The sequence below is a fragment of the Diorhabda sublineata genome, chromosome 3 (genome assembly GCF_026230105.1).
Source record: "Diorhabda sublineata isolate icDioSubl1.1 chromosome 3, icDioSubl1.1, whole genome shotgun sequence".
NCBI classification, from domain to species: domain Eukaryota; kingdom Metazoa; phylum Arthropoda; class Insecta; order Coleoptera; family Chrysomelidae; genus Diorhabda; species Diorhabda sublineata.
In genome coordinates, this window is record NC_079476.1 from 21003054 (window position 1) to 21019601 (window position 16548).

Below are 16548 nucleotides of genomic sequence, written 5' to 3' on the forward strand. Positions count from 1 at the left end.
TACCAATGTTAAAATAGCTGCTCACAGTCGTTTAGAAAAATTATTAGACGCCAAAGAAGCATAACCCATACCATATGTTGAAGCATCTCGTGAAAATATTATCTTGAACAAACCAATTTTATTTATCGACGACAGATTAAATTAATACAAATACAGGTAACGGTTCTCTTATCAACACCGATAACTATTGTCTCAAAATATCTTTTTATAGGCACAACAACGTATAATTAAGTCTAATGTCTTAATGCTAAACTAGTGTAATCTTTTTAGATACAGAGTGAGTTAATAAAAAACACCATCATCGTGAAATTACAGTTTATGAAACATCGAAGTGTTAACCTTTATCTATTAAAGTACATTAAGGTACAATGAAATTGCCGACGATCTAAACAAGCTTGAAGCCACTAAACCACTAAAAAACTGCACCAAGAATCGTTTATGATTTACGGAGACCATAAGCGATGGAAAACCGGAAAAAAACAATATAAGTGCATGTGAGATAAACTCCTCAAACAACTATCATCACCAAATGCGCGGTACTTCCGTTATTTCAACCGACCCTCAAATTATATGAGATCATAATGCACAAATTTTCTCTTGTGCAATCAAAGTTTATTGGTAATACTTAGAAATGTAGTCTTGCCAGCTGTAACTCCTCTAATTTCTTTGTATCTCAAAATATACAGAGTAGCTCTCGTCTAACATTCACTCACTTTGTACATTAATTTCATTATCGCGAGAACCATCTGTTTTATTTACCTATCAGTTTCTATCTATTATTTACTATAAGGATTTGGTATCTTTCCATCCTATCGATATATAGTTACAGAGTGATTTCTGGATATATCACGTCTAAATTATAACAAAAAAGCAATGAAGGTATTTTATTTTGGCGAATATTGTGATGGTATCCATATTGTTGTGTTTTTTATGAAAATATAACAAATATGATGGACATCAAAAAGATAACTCTAAATACTTAATTGTCATAAATTCTGAGTTGCAGCTTAAATAATACATGATGGAGTATAGCTAGAGAGAGAGGGAAATTCGTTGGACAAAATTTTTTGCTAGGATAAGGGAAATTTGTTACAGGAGGAGGGTTTGTTGGAATTGGCCCTGATATAGGAGTTGCTCCTCTGCATGTCTGGGGTTGTAAAGTTTGCGTGTGGTTGTGTTTGCTGTCCTGGCTGGAAAAGATGAAAAACTAACAATTTTTTTGTAAGTTTAATTTTTGAAAATTTGTTTTTTTTTTGAAAAATTTTGAATGGGAAGCGGGTGGGTACAGCTGAGACTGCATTATGTAATCGTCGGCCATTTGGCTGATGAACCAGTTCACTAGAAACCGCAGAAACCTGTAAGAAACACCGACGATCGACGAAGTGGTAAGATAGGGGTTTTATGTTATGTATATGGGAGGATTGAGGTAGATTTCAGGGAGGTCTTCGTACGCTGTTACTAGTGCTTGGAGGTCATTTAGACGGCTTGGGATGGGGGTTATATCTGTATTAACATAAACGGTGTTACTGGTGCTGGGAGTACAGCTATGAAAGTAACAATATTGACATTTCAACATCCTAAATTTCAATTATATTAATATGTGGTGAAATACATAATGAAACGCAATAATAAGAGCAACTTTGATTGAATTGAGCTAGTAGAAAAACTGCATAACGTGAAAACAAATGAATTTTAAATGTTTGTGTAAAGTTAGAAGAAAATGTAATTAAGTATTAGACAATCCAGAGAACTTGTTATTGCAATTTTTATGTGATTCGAATAGATGTTATAAAAATAAAAATAATCTTCTATAACATGTTAATAAATTACAGGACTGTATTATAAACGAATTATAATCGAGTGTTTTACACATGATGAGCCTAATTTTTCAAGATAATCAACTAAAATCTCAAATCTATATCCGACTGTACACCTATTCAATAAATGATAATATTTTAATCTTCTATAATTCTATTAATTTTAGGTCTCTTCTGTTTTAAAATTAGTTTTTTTTTAATACTTTTTGAGAGATTGATAAGAAATTGACGTTTCGACTTAACTTCAGTCTCAATCAAAATATGATATTAATATAAATACGCAAATTGTCAATATCTTATCAATCCCTCAAAAATTATTAAAAAAAAACTCATTGTTTATTATACACATTCACAATCTAATAATGACTGTATGACTTTGTAAAAGTTCATAATTGAATTCCTTCCCATAACATAAATATCGAAGTGTCTTCTGAATAAGACTCACTGTACAAGTGACTACACCTAAGTGTCACATTAGAGCTATTTTTTAACGTTAATTTACTTTATTGTAATCAACTATTTCTGTTCATGTATTATATATAATGATGATAAACCAAAGTATTTTTGCTTTTCTGCTTCAACTTCTTTTGATTGCGTTAGTCATCGTTTAGTTAAAATCTGTATCTTCTTCTGTTACAGATTATATCATGCCTAATCGTCACATTCAAATAATTTTGGAAAAACAAGATAGAGAATTACTGCTGGCGGAACAAAATTGTACAGTTTTATATGGTTTAGATGTTAAAAACAAACATCAGTCTCCTTATTTCAACAAAACAACAAGAAGTAAGTTAGTTTATTATATAATTATATCTTCTTTTTTTGGAAACATATTCTTGATAAAAGAGATGATTTTTTTTTAAATCACTCAATTTATCAATAATAATAAATATAATAGAGACAAATTATCGAGGAAAAAAAGGTTCGAAATTCAAAATACAGGTCCAAAAATCGCAATGTAAAGTTTTTTCTTGACTATTCAATTTATATTAGTGTGATGAAGTTCGGTGCCTCGTTTGTCCTTTGAAATGTCAATTTGAAAGATTATAATCATCATTAGTCTTCACATTTGAAAATTATTAACAATCTTACAGGGTGTTCCAGAATGCTGTGTAATATCAAAGATACATTTTTTTTCAAAAATCCCTATATTTTCTATGGCTGTAATGTGTTCTACAGGGCATTTAAATAGATATAACCAAAAACTGATATTTGACAATGACATAACATGACAATACATTATTTTTTTTTAATTAGCCGTTTGATTCATTTCTTCGTGTTGTGAAAAATTTGCAATATGTGATAAAATGATTGATATGATTTGGATATTGTTAGAATGCAATAAAAAGCTTGGAGAGATTGGTGTACCGGATCAATAGTACGGATTGAGTTAATTATGAAAAGCATGAACTTTAAAAAAATTCTGTGATAGAAGAAAATCAATGTTTTGCTATAAGTTCCAAGGAACAAGAACAGACCTACTACGATTGCGCAAAGACTTCTTCATAAAAACAAAATTCACCCTTACATTTACTTGCAACCCTACGAAAAGTTAATCAACAGACTTTTTCGACTATGTTCCATTTGGAGATAAAGCTACGATTAATAAAAATGGTTTTCTAAACAGACAAAACTTTCTCTATTCTTCATCAACTGATCCATAAGACAAATTGACACACAGTCAATCTAGATGGTCGTTTGGGTGTATTTATATTTCATAGTAAACCAATTACCTCTTTCATTGGAGGAAGTACCACTTGTCAAAAGTCAAAAGTCAAAGGGTATGGTTTTTACGTGATGGTGCGCGTACTCACGCTAATCAATCAATTAAAGGTGAACTAAATGAACTATTTCTTGGATGGTGCAGTACAGTGGCCATCAAGGTCACAAAAATTGACTTTTTCGACATTTTCTGAAAACTTGTGGAAATATTTAGGGTAGCAAATTTTAAGTGGGGCACCCGATATATCATTTTACATACGTAATATTATTCATAAATTGAGGTTTTTCCATACATACTATATTTTGTTTTAACCAAATAACTTTGTTATATAATTTAGTAATTGTAATTATCTAGTTTTTAAATTATCTGCGTTATGGTATATGTTGGTTTGTGGTAATAAAACTAAAGGAACAAAATTTATTACAATCGTATAACAAGAAAAAACAGTCATGAGCTGAGAAAAACAATAATCATTTAACGTCAAATATTTGAAGTTTATTAGGGTTACTATTTACCAACATGAGTCTATTATCCTTAACATCAGTTAGTAGGGTTGGGATCAAGGTTTTGACAATAAAGATTGGCCGAAAAATAGAGATAGTTACGTTATATGGACCAAAAAAAATAATACTTCCATTAAGTAACACAGGAATCGGTGTTTTATGAAGGACACTAACTGGATGTTTATTTTGGAGACTTTACGATCGATTGGGATCTTAATTTAACGTAACTGATCTAAAAAAGATACGTTTATCTGTAAAAAAAGAACGACTTCATCCAATTGGCACGTGACTTAGTTTGAGAATGATTGAAACATAGTATTAAAAATTTTCTAATACGCCGACAATACGTTTATAAGTATTTCTTAACTTTTTTATGATTTAACCTCAAAAACTGTTATAAATATTCATATACAGTCGACTCTCGTTAATTCAAACCTGCGATAATTCGAACCTCTCTATAATTCCAAGTTATCACGAGATCCCTGCAAAATCTCTTGATATTTCGAACTAAATCTATACATTCTGATGCACTTGGTAATTCTAATGAAAAAATCATTAATATATAACAAAACGACGCGTCAATTCGAACTCATAGGCATCCATCACTCGACAATTCAAAGTTGCAGAGAGGAAAAGCTCTAGAAATTGTAAATGTTTGATAATTGCTGCAAAGAACAAGTTAATTGAAAAAGTAAAGGAAGGCGACATGAAAAGTGATGTTGCAAAAGCATTTAAGATTACTCTGAGTACTCTCTCAACCATAATAAAGCACAAGGAGGAAATTAATGCTGCTTAAACTGCTGGAGAACGGAAAAGAACTACTAAAGGTGAATTTCCTCGTCTGGAAGAAAGCCTGGTCATTTGGCTAAGACAGTGTAGAGAACAAAAAATGTCTATTAGCGGAAACTTATTGAATGGAAAAGCAAAAGAATTCGCGTCAACTCTAACCATGAAAAACTTGGCTTACAAATTTCAAAAAAAAAATGGAATTGTGTTTACAAAAGTTTGTGAAGAAAGTGGAAGTTTTTATGATTCCGTTTTGCTTAAATTGGTAAATTGAGGACCTTGATTGGAAGCTATGATGTCCGACTCATTTTTAATACTGATGAAACTAACCTATTTTTCAAATGTTTACCGAACAAGACTCTTGCTTTTTAAGACGAAAACTGTATTGGGAAAAATATAGTAAAGAGAGGTTGACTTGCAGAGTTTTACTTGCAGTAAATATGGACGGATAGGAAAAACTTGAGACCTTAGTGATAGGAAAAGCAATAAAACCGCGATGTTCCAAAACAGTGAAATCGTTTCCTACTGTTTATCGTTCCAACAAAAAAGCTTGGATAACGACAGAACTTTTTAACAATTGACTTTTAACAGTTTATGGGGACAAAAACGACAAATTTTACTATTTTTAGACAATTTAACTGTCCACAACAATCCTCCTACATTGTCCAACATGGAATTCTACTTCTTTCACACAACTTCCAAATTGCAACCATTGGATCAAGAGATCATCCATAATTTTAAGACGTTCTGTCACAAAGAAATTATCAAGCTCGTTTTAGAATATCTTGACAAGCAGCTAACTGTAAATATCACGGTTCTAACAGCTATTTTACTGATTTACAAGGTATGAAGAGCTGTAACACCCCTAACCATTCTTAACTGCTTCAAAAACTCCGGTTTCTTAAAAGAAGACCACCCAATACTTATGAATGATGAAGAATCAGCAATAGAACCATTAGTTGACATCAACGGTGTGAGTTTTTCTGACTTTGTTCAAGTGAATGAAGATCTCAGATTCACTAACCGATGGCGAAATTTTATCTGCGACAGATACGAATGAAAAAAGTAACGATGAAGATGTGGACGATACATCTGAACCTTTGGCAGGTGTCAATTAAGGAAGCAAGATCCTCATTCGATACCTTACAAAGTTTCTGACTACAATATTGATAAAAAAGCATTTTAGGCACTTTTTTTCAAAAAAAATTGTTGAGCAGCAGCAATATGCTTTGAAGCATACCAGTATAACATAGTTATAACATTAATTAATTCAAATTATGAATACATGTATTTACACGAATGTAGCTCTAAACTTTTGAGTCCCTTTCGATAATTCGTTATACATTTTAAGAGTACCACGAATTAACTAGAGTCGACAGTGTTATGTTGCTATAGTATATTATTCAATAAGCGAGTACTAACCATTATAAGTGAATGTAATACTATATTTTATCTATAGCTATCAGAAAAACGCAATATATTATAAATTTATTGCAATATGATAATTATGATTACCCATTCAATGTCAAATACTTAGTATATGAATGAGTTTCAAGATTCGATTTTTAATGCAATTTTTCATTCAAGTTGTGGAGAAAAGAAATTATCTGAATAAACCTAATAACTTCCCTTTAATGAATTAAGGACATTATGCCATTGTTTGAGAAACGATTCTAAAGATATTAGATTATTGCTTTGAACATAGTTTCATTTCATTTAATATACAACGCTTAATCTGATATAATGGCTCCCCGGTAGCTTGAATTTGAATTAAATTGTTATTTCTGTAAAATAATCAGGGATACTATGCAGGAATCAACTTTAATTTTTAATTTGTGCTTCTATCTACTTGCTTTGAAAAATAAAATAAAATTACAATTTTAAATTAACTTTTTGATATCAAGCTTTCCTTTTGAAAAAAATTAAAATTTAATTATTTTTCTAGTTTAACGATTATTGTCAGGATCTTAAAAATGCATTCCTGTTTAACTGGATCACGTTTTTAGTTTTAATTAAAATGTGTCTACACTACACTAACATTACAAAGATAACATATTTTGTTCTATTTTCTTTTGTAATGGATAAACTAAAAAAATATTCAGTTTTTCTCCAATGTGAAGCTGAACTAATAACGTTTCCAACTTTTATAAATTCATTTTAACTGGGAGAATAAAAAAAGAGCAGAATCCGACTATAATTTTAATCCTGTTAAAATCATTAGCTTCTATTTTGCACAATCGAAAACCTATAAAGTATGATTTTACGGAAACTGTCTCTACCACCGCAAAACCCCAAGTCTTTTCTTGTGATCATCTAGAAGTAGGCACTTTTTTCTGGATCTGAATGTTCAAAAACTAACCGGGACCACATTCATTGTTGTTCGGAAACTGATGGAGTTAATCGGATTGTACTGATACGATATGTTCACCCAATTAGGTGGTTTTTGATTGATCTGTTGGGTAAATGCGATCAGCTGATGGTTTGTACCATTTTTCTATGGTTTATTGAACCTTTCGGAAACCATAATCGAATTAATCTGATCTTGATCTGAATGTTCAAAAACTAACCGAGACCACATTCATTGTTGTTCGGAAACTGATGGAGTTAATTGGGTTTTAGTCATACGATATTTTCACCCAATTAGGTGGTTTTTGGTTGATCTGTTGGGTAAATGCGATCAACTGATGGGTTGTCCCATTTGTCTATGGTTTCTTGAGCTTTAAAAATTATTTATTCCCCTTAAAGGGCTGTCTACAATTGATTCTTATGAGCTGTCATTGATAGGTTACTGAGATTTGCAGTTTTCATACTTTTTGGCATTTTAGCATAGAAACAGCTTATTAGTATTAAACTTAACTGCAAAATCTGTGTGAGGTATAAGCCGTTGATAACTGCTGAATAACAATTATGAAGATTCTATTATACAACTTAATAAATATCATGCTGGAATTAACACGCAAAAAAATAATAATAAAAGTTCTTGTAGATCATGTTTTAAATTTTTACCGACAGAATCATATACGACAATGGATATGGATAGCAAAGTAACCCCAAAACTTAAAATCAAAGGATCAATCGACAAATAAGTTTATTCCACACTGCATCATTCTATAAACTATAAAATTTTTTATTTTGAAGCGATATTTCAAATAAATAATAATTGTTCTAAGATAAAGGACTCAATTTGAAAACTAAAAATAGTATTCGGAAAATAAATAGTTGTTAGAAGATATTTATACTTTGAAATGACATAAAAAAATAATATCAGCTACATATTGGGGATAATAGAAAGATTTCTAATATTGGATCCACAATTTTTAAAAATAAATTTAAGTAAAATGGTTCATCCTTATGAGCGATTCCCAATTTGTTGTAACTTTCAAATGGGTTTCAATACAAGACATTACCAGGTCGTTAATTGATTTAATGGTGCTCAGTTGTTAGTAAGTAATTTGAGTAACCGTAGGTTGGAAACTCAAATGGTTTCATATTATTATTATACCTTCATAACCTTAAACAGTGAAGTATCATATTGTCGTATACCAAACAGACTTTGAGGATCATTAGAAGTTGATTATTAAGAACATTTATGACATCAAATTCTCTCATTATATTCAATGAACTTCAAAAATGTCATTATCTTATTGCTCATTTTAACTTCACTGCGATTATCTATGATAACATTAATTAACATATAGTCCAGGAGAATTCCTTCCAATTGTTTAAGCAATTTCGGTTTAAACAATATGGCACGAGGTTGCCTCATGGGAACATGCATTCATTTTGAAGAGGATCTCATGAAAACGTTAAGGTGGAATACTTTTTGGTATTCATGCGCCGATTCCTTCTGTACTAATAGGTTCAATGGTCTAGTGTCGTTAATTTTAATAGTAACTCACTCAAAATATTATCGTCTACTTAACACTTTACAAGAAAATCATCTTTATCAAAATTCGGTTCAGTTTTCAACTGCAATTAAATATTTTCTTGTAGTGCTTAGAAAAAAAAATGATTGCTTTGAAAAATTAGAAAATGATAAGTATAAATAAGAATTTTTATTTCAGATGTGATGTGCCAACCTTTTTGGGATTCCATTTTATGTTGGCCTTACACACCTGCAGGAGAAACAGCTATTTTACCATGCCCTTCATACTTTACAGGCTTCAGAGAGGTAAATGAGAATTTTTATATTTATTAGTATACATTGATTTCAATAAAAAATTCGGAACTACTAACCACAAAGCTTGTGACAAAGCTTTATAAGGAAGTCGTGAAAGAAAAGAAAATTATTTTTCGATTGCTATTTACTGGAGCGAAATGATTCCTGTAATTTTTCGCTATAAAATAGCTATCTGCTGATTTATTCCTATTTGTAACAGAAGTTAGAATGCTAGTTGCGTACCCAAATAGAATATCTGGAAATATGGAGGGTAAAAAGCAAGGATTATTTCACAAATAATAGGTCAGACTGTCTTCTGACGTCACAAATTAAATAACATTGCCAGACTTTATAGTAAAATATAAACAAATGTTGCCTGAAGTCGTAAACCAAATAATTCCGTTTTTTTTCCTATTATTAGCATTTCAACACTATTAGATAGATAATTTCAGAACGCATCCAACAGAAAAACACATGAAGACTCAAAAAATCCGTTACAATTCAAAAGTCTTAATAGAAAACCTTGCAATTCCAAACCTTCATTTTATTAGAAGAATCTTGATGCGTTCGCACCCTGTGAACGTAAAATATGAATTATAAAAAAGGGTGAATAACCCTAAAGCCAGGTGGATTAATAAAAAGTACGAGTGTAACAGAATAATTTTATTCTCGCCGCCACTGTTAAAAGCAGAATATCATAACGTGTATTAATGGTTGTATGCAATTAGTTCTTTCAGATAATCTACAATACCAATGTTTTATTAGTAACTTTTAAGTTTTGAATGTTTGCTCAGTGCGTTGTCAAGTGACAGAAAAAAAAACTTTTGGTTCTCTTGGGATAAAGTTAATTATTAAAAGCATTTTCCGTGTTAACTGAGTTTTTTTTGACGACAACCACATTAAATTAAATAGCAGAAATTCACTTGCTACACGAGTAAATAATGATGTGTAAGAGTAGATATAGCATTTTGAAATAAGTTTTCAAAATTATAAATTTTAAAAGATTTTGCTTGGTTACTTTTGACTCACATCTGCAGTTGGTTGGCTGCGGTGCTACAATCACTACACCTGCTGGCAATCATGTGAACTAACAACGCCCACTAACCTAGTATTCAGCGAATGGTCCGCTTGTCGCGCCACCGATTACTGTTATAGCTGTTACAGCCAAAAGAATAGTGTGTGACATTACGACTGACAATGTTGTTCAACAGTGGTTGAGGTTATGCCAGTGCAGTCAAGTGTCAGGTAAAAGTAATACCAATACCGGTTTTTCTTGTTTATTAATAGTGATCATCGCAATCCCAAAACGTGCGTGCAAATTCAGTGACAATTATTCTAAGGAGTGGAAATTTATTAAGAGAGGTCGTTTCGATTATGAAGCAGAGTGTACTGTGTGTAACTCTTTTATTAGTATTAGTCATGGTAGGCGTTCGGACATAGTTGATCACATCAAGTCAAAAAATATTAACAGATTTAGTGCTCCGAGCAGCAGTAAGACGTTACAAACTTATTTTGTTGTACCACAGTCAAGTGAAGACACCAAAGTTCGAGCAGCCAAGCTTACATTAGCCTACCACACGGTAAAACATCACCAAAGTTTCAGATCTAGTGATTGTACTAATAAGCTTAATAGCGTCATGTTTGATGATTCATCTATTGCAAAAAAGTTTAGTTCGGCAAGAACTAGAGTAACAGCTTTAGTGAACGTAGTTATCATTCCCCAGAGTTTAAAGAAAATTCTTGATTGTATCAAAAAGTCTGCTTTTTACGGAATTTCCATTGATGCCAGCAACTATAATGCTGCAAAAATATTTCCATTCGTTGTTCAGTTTGTCGATATTACTGAAGGAATTCAGTCCAAACTGTTGAGGGTGAATTCCCTAACAAATTAGACATCTGATGAAATTTTAGCATTTTTTTAAGTACTATGGAAAGGTTAGCTCTCGGAAAACACCAATTTCGGTGGTCTAGAAAGAAAAAATTGCAACAAAATATTGAGGGAATAGGCTGCCCTGCACATGTTTTACAAAATTGCATGCAGACTGGTTATCTCTATTTCCAGCAGTTGAACGAGTCCTCAAGCTGTTTGAACCCCTAAAAGAATTATTCCTAAATGAAAAAAAAAGCCACAAACATATTGGTTCAATTTTTTAGCAATCCTATCAGTGAAGCTCATTTATGGTTTATTCACAGCCAACTTAGCACGTTCCAGCATGGACAAAAGAAAATTGAAGGTAGCACGTAATAGAGATAGTCCTGTTCTTGAAACTGTTACCAGGAGAAAAGAGGAGAATTTCATCTCTTTTAATGTTAAATCAGTTCTTAAAAAGGCAGAAGGATCACAATCAGTTGAACAAAGTTTTAAAGAGGAAGTTGACAAGTTTTATGCACCTGTATGGAATATTTAAGCAAGTGGAGCATTTCATTTTCACGATTGTTAGTTTTCGATTGGATGTTATTGAAAAAAGTGCTGAAATGGGAAAGTCTTGAAAATACAGTTGCTTATTTGAAAGAGAAGCAAATTGAAATTGATGATTCCATTCTATTTGATCAGTTTGGAATACTAAAAAATTCTACTGAAGAAAACCTTGGAAAGTGGAATGACGAAAAGGAATCCCCATTGCAATGTCATGAGAAATGGGTGAGTGTTTTTAAATATTGTGACAGTCCTCACCAATACTCCGAGATTGTAAAAATTGCAATACCAGCCCACAAATCAAACGTAGAAAGAATTTTTTCTTTCATGACTATACAATGGACTGATGAAAGAAATGGAAGTGGAGTCCCTTGAGTCAATCTTACAAATTCTCTACAACTATAAAATGGACTATGTAGAGTTCTACAATTATGTTTTGAAAGGAAAGGAAATGGTTAGGAAGGCCAGAAGCAGTACGATATACCCTTTCCTTCAAGATAGAGATAGAGCCACTCCATCTATTGGCAGTGATTGTTAAGAAAACCGAATATTTTGTGTTTTTATTTTTATTAAATAAAATTCATAATTACGAGGCGATTCTTGTTATTTTTCATGGATATATGGGACCGGGGGGTTGGTTTACATTATAGGTGGAGTCCCGTTTTTTTCTGAAAATGATTTGGTCACCCTAAATAATTCTAATAAAAATTTCTTCTCAGCAAAAATATTTTAATTACATTTATCAATTTTTCTACATATATTTATCTCTCAACGTAAAAATAGATTTCAATTTAAATATAATAATTGCTTGGAGATCATTTAGAAATTTTTTTGATCGCACAATGAATATAGTTAAAAAGTATTGAATAAAATAAAAAACAGAAAATCTAGTTTGCGGCAACTTGAGGGTCTAAATGTTTTGTTTTTTTTTAACGAACAATATTTTTCAATCGAACCATAAAGAACAGTTGACGAACAATTAAAATACCAAAAAAATTATTTTTACCCGCCACCTTAAGATAGCCATCACTCTGACTAAATAAAATGAAATAAAAATCAAAAGCATGAGCTTTAACCACAAGGAAATACACAAAATATTGGGGTATTGTCTGATGGAATAAAAATCAAATAGGCCGTGTGTTTATAGAGAAATTTCACGAAAAAACAATAAAAGATGTCCGAAGTTTCAAGAGGGCAGATGTAGACTATGATAATGTTATGAAGAAGGAGGTGCCAAACATCAAAAAAACAAAGGATAGTATGAACAGACTGAAGAGGGAAATAATTGGAAAGGATATAGAAAACACAGTAACAAATGAAACTGAATGAAAAGGGAAACAAATAAAATCATCACTAATAGAAACTTGAGATAGATCAAACTGATGACTATCTTCCCCTTTTCATTGTTATCATGGTGATTACTTTTACCCCTTGTCATGAGCCCGAATCTTCTCTGCCTACCTTTGTCTTCTTATGATTTACTATATTAATTTTAACTTTTGGATTTTTGTATTGGTTTTGAAACTCCAAAAATTTATCTTAAAAAATTCAGTCATATTGAATGTATTAAAAAAAATTACTACTTTTTTTATTAAATACAAATTAAAAATGAAATGTAAACATAACAGAGAGATCAGATAGTGTTACGAACATGGACAAGTAAAATTGATCAAAGAACTACATCTTTTCATTCCATGTTATCACAAATTTTAAGCTGATAGAACATGATAGAATACATGTTTGTGAGAATATAAAAAATTGGAATCTAAACTGTTTCTTTTTCAATTTTTTAAGTCCCTGTATAATATGTTTTACACTTGCTAACTTTTATTCTTTAAATTTAAAGAACCCTTTGAAAATCTACTTATTATGTAGAGCAACAATTTTTATGACGAAAGAATAATAATAAAAATTCAAAAAATTATGTTATAAAAAATCTTTATTAACAATGGTTTTAATTGAAAAATAAATATTTACACATATTTAAACCTAAATCAAATCACTAACTCTCATCTCCCATTTCTTCATCTTGATCTTCATCAACTGCTCCATCTTCTTCATCTTCAATGTCAAACTTCTCAAAGCCTTTGCCTTTTGTCCATTTTGCAATTAAAACTAATTTAAAAGTAGCCAGTCTGTGATCTAATAATTCTAAAATTTTTGCTTGTTCAGGAGTTAAGACAGTACCTGCCTTGCATACATCAAAGTCTTTAATCAAAGTAACAACACCTAAAATAACAAAAAAATATAAAATGTGAAAATAAAATTGAACTAAAGTGAATATTCTTAAGTAAATTCCAGCAAAATTATATAAATTTATGAATATGTGATGTTTTCCAAAAATTTTATAAATAAAAACACCTTTGTCCAACTTTGTGGGCATTCCCAATTGCCTCAAATATGGTTCAATAGAGTGTGAAAATTGTTTTAAAGGCCCTGCCTCTAGTTTTATAGATGTTGTTGTTTTAAAGCCTGATCTTGCATATTCATCAACAGAGTAACTATCAAACCATTCCACAACTTCTTTCTTTTTGCAATCAGTAAAAAGTAGTCCACACTGTCCTTTCATGCTACCTGCTAACTGCACAATACAAAGAATATTTAATTCCTACTCAATAAATAAACTAAAACATAAATAGTCTAAAGACAAAATGTAGCAATTAAACTGTCACGAGATATCTCACAAGAATATATTTAAATGATAGGTGTTTAAGTTTCTACAAGAAATATAAATCATATGTACCTTATGTAAATCATCTTCAACCTCCTCTTCAGGAGTTCTACCTAATCCTATTGCTATAACTTTATTTTTTCCAAAGAAAAATCTACTAGGTTTCCATTCCTGTCGGACAGCTTTCATAGTTTCGTTTCTCATATTTTTGTACTTAAAAACGTAGATACTTTTATATTTCTCCACACAATTTCGCACATCTTCCACAATTTTTTGCTTCAATGCAAGACCTTTTTTGTCGGTCTTCGTTAAAGATACTGGAATCAGATTTAATATAAATAAGTATTTAAGATTTGTATATTTATATACTTACTCTTTTTATCCCTCTTCGATTTTGGCATTTTGTTGAAAGTTTACTCCACGTTATTTACAGGTTAACAAGCACGTGGTTTTTGCTAGCCTGTCAGAATACAAATGTCAAAAAGTAAGGAGATTTTTAATGATCAAATTTCTATTTTGGAATCTATATGATAAGCACAAATCTATACTGATATTCGTAGCATAAATTTTAAATAAAATTGCTGGATAACATATAGCTTAGCGTAATGATTACAAATAAAATTGTGAATGTGTTGGCTCATTAGAGCTACTAGAAGGTCAAACGTTTCTTTTTTTACACATGCGTATTTATTATAAGAAATCAATGGGAGAAAGACAGGACTGGACTAAATATTTTTACCAAAAAAGTTTCAAATTACAAAACGCTCGAGATTTAAATGTAACCTAATTAAATTATCGTGTAGGGAATTACCTATTCGTATGCTTGCATTTTAATTCATATAAATAAAATATTTATGAATCTAATTTTTTATTGGAGACATTTATTGTAGAATTATAATGCAACAAGAACTTGTACAGAAAATGGAACGTGGTTTGTAAATAATGTGACTCATGAACCGTGGGGAGATTATACGCATTGTTCTGAAGGCAAAATCACTACAATTTTTACCAATCTGGCACACCATGAATCTGATCTCTCCGAAAGGTACAAAACTTTGGTACCAATCATCAAAATACTTTCACAAACAGGATATGCTGTATCATTAGTAACATTAATTGCAGCGTTTATTATAATGTCTTCAATAAAGTAAGGAAAATATAGTTTTACTAATTTAATACTGATTATAATCTATCAAATAAGTTTTCTTATGTAGTAGTGGATTAAAAATTTCAGCTTTATTCTTAAAAAATATTGAATTAAGCAACCATGATTTTAAAATAAAAATTTACTATTTAGTTAATCATATACAAAATACTTCTCTTTTCTTGTAGAAAGCTACATTGTGCACGAAACATCCTCCACATGAATCTCTTCGCTTCATTTATTTTTCGCGCATTTTTTCACATTTTAAAGGAATTGTTATTTGTTGCCGGAGTAGGATTGTCAATTGATTTTAGTGAGAAAAACGGAGACTTGTATTTCAAAACAGATATAACGGTAAATAGATACAATTATAACTTAACAACTTTAAGATGATTTGTTATTTCTAGGATAATAACTATCAATGTAAATTACTTACATCTTTAGTACAATATTTTACCACAGCAAATTATTCGTGGATATTAATGGAAGGACTGTATTTGAATAATTTGATTTGGAGAGCATTATTTACAGATTCAAGTAGGAATCTAGTTTATTACATTTGTATTGGATGGGGTGAGTACACAAGCTTACAAAAAAAATTACAAAAAAATTTATACAGAAAAAACTCGCAAAGCTGACCAATGCGGTTATTTTATATGATTATAAATACAAATTAGAAAATTCGAAAAATTTAAAGTATTCTGATTGAAAGAGACTAAAAACTTTTTATTTTAAATAATATACAAAATTAACCTGTCAACGCCTATGGCAACAGCGGTATCCGGTGAAACAAAAAATTGGAAGAAATGATCTGTAATGTGTAAGAGTGTGTTTATTTAAAAAAGTTATCAACATTATCATGTCCACCAAAGACTTGGAATTATAGAATTGAATATATATAATCGTTGATATTATTGCTTAAAAAATTGAAATCTCACAATTTTTCAGGTTTGCCTATCGCTGTAATTATACCTTGGATAATAGCTAGAATATTTCTTGATGACACCATGTGTTGGACCACAAATGATAATTTGAAAGCGTATTTAATCATTGTAATTCCCACAATTGTAGCAGTACTGGTAAGTATTCAAATATTTCCCATAGTCATTTAACTATTACTATTATTAGGTTAACAGAATTTGGTACCGCTAAGATGCATACGCTAATTATTCATCCCTCGACCACAAGCCGACTTGGCGACCACAAAGTGAGATAACTAAAAAACTTTAAAATGAAATACCCTCGTTTCATGACCTGTATGTAAGACCGTGGTCATAACGTTGAAGGACATTTAGAGTTGTTTATACTATTTACAAATAACACTTAAGA

At 30.8% G+C, this 16548-nt stretch overlaps 2 protein-coding genes across 6 annotated transcripts in view; one reads left to right on the plus strand and one right to left on the minus strand.

Annotated features, from left to right (window-relative positions):
- Positions 1–16548, plus strand: part of LOC130441806 (vasoactive intestinal polypeptide receptor 2-like) — a 106600-nt gene that overhangs the window by 82085 nt on the left and 7967 nt on the right. For 4 of the 5 annotated variants that reach the window (XR_008909637.1, XM_056775601.1, XM_056775600.1 and 1 more), the window contains exons 2-7: positions 2457–2603; positions 8894–9000; positions 14966–15222; positions 15408–15573; positions 15627–15792; positions 16168–16298. Coding sequence is in view for 4 of the 5 variants with exons in the window: in XM_056775601.1 (XP_056631579.1) it covers positions 2465–2603; positions 8894–9000; positions 14966–15222; positions 15408–15573; positions 15627–15792; positions 16168–16298 (966 nt within the window). In the remaining variant the exon portion in view is untranslated. The remainder of the gene's footprint in view (positions 1–2456; positions 2604–8893; positions 9001–14965; positions 15223–15407; positions 15574–15626; positions 15793–16167; positions 16299–16548) is intronic. The other variant, XM_056775603.1, reaches the window with a different exon arrangement.
- LOC130441808 (mRNA turnover protein 4 homolog) lies at positions 13325–14745 on the minus strand. The gene is made up of 4 exons (XM_056775605.1): positions 14449–14745; positions 14148–14392; positions 13766–13985; positions 13325–13633 (listed from the first exon to the last, which is right to left on the minus strand). Exons 1-4 carry the CDS (start codon positions 14474–14476, stop codon positions 13407–13409), a joined length of 720 nt encoding a protein of 239 aa, XP_056631583.1. The 5' UTR covers positions 14477–14745; the 3' UTR covers positions 13325–13406.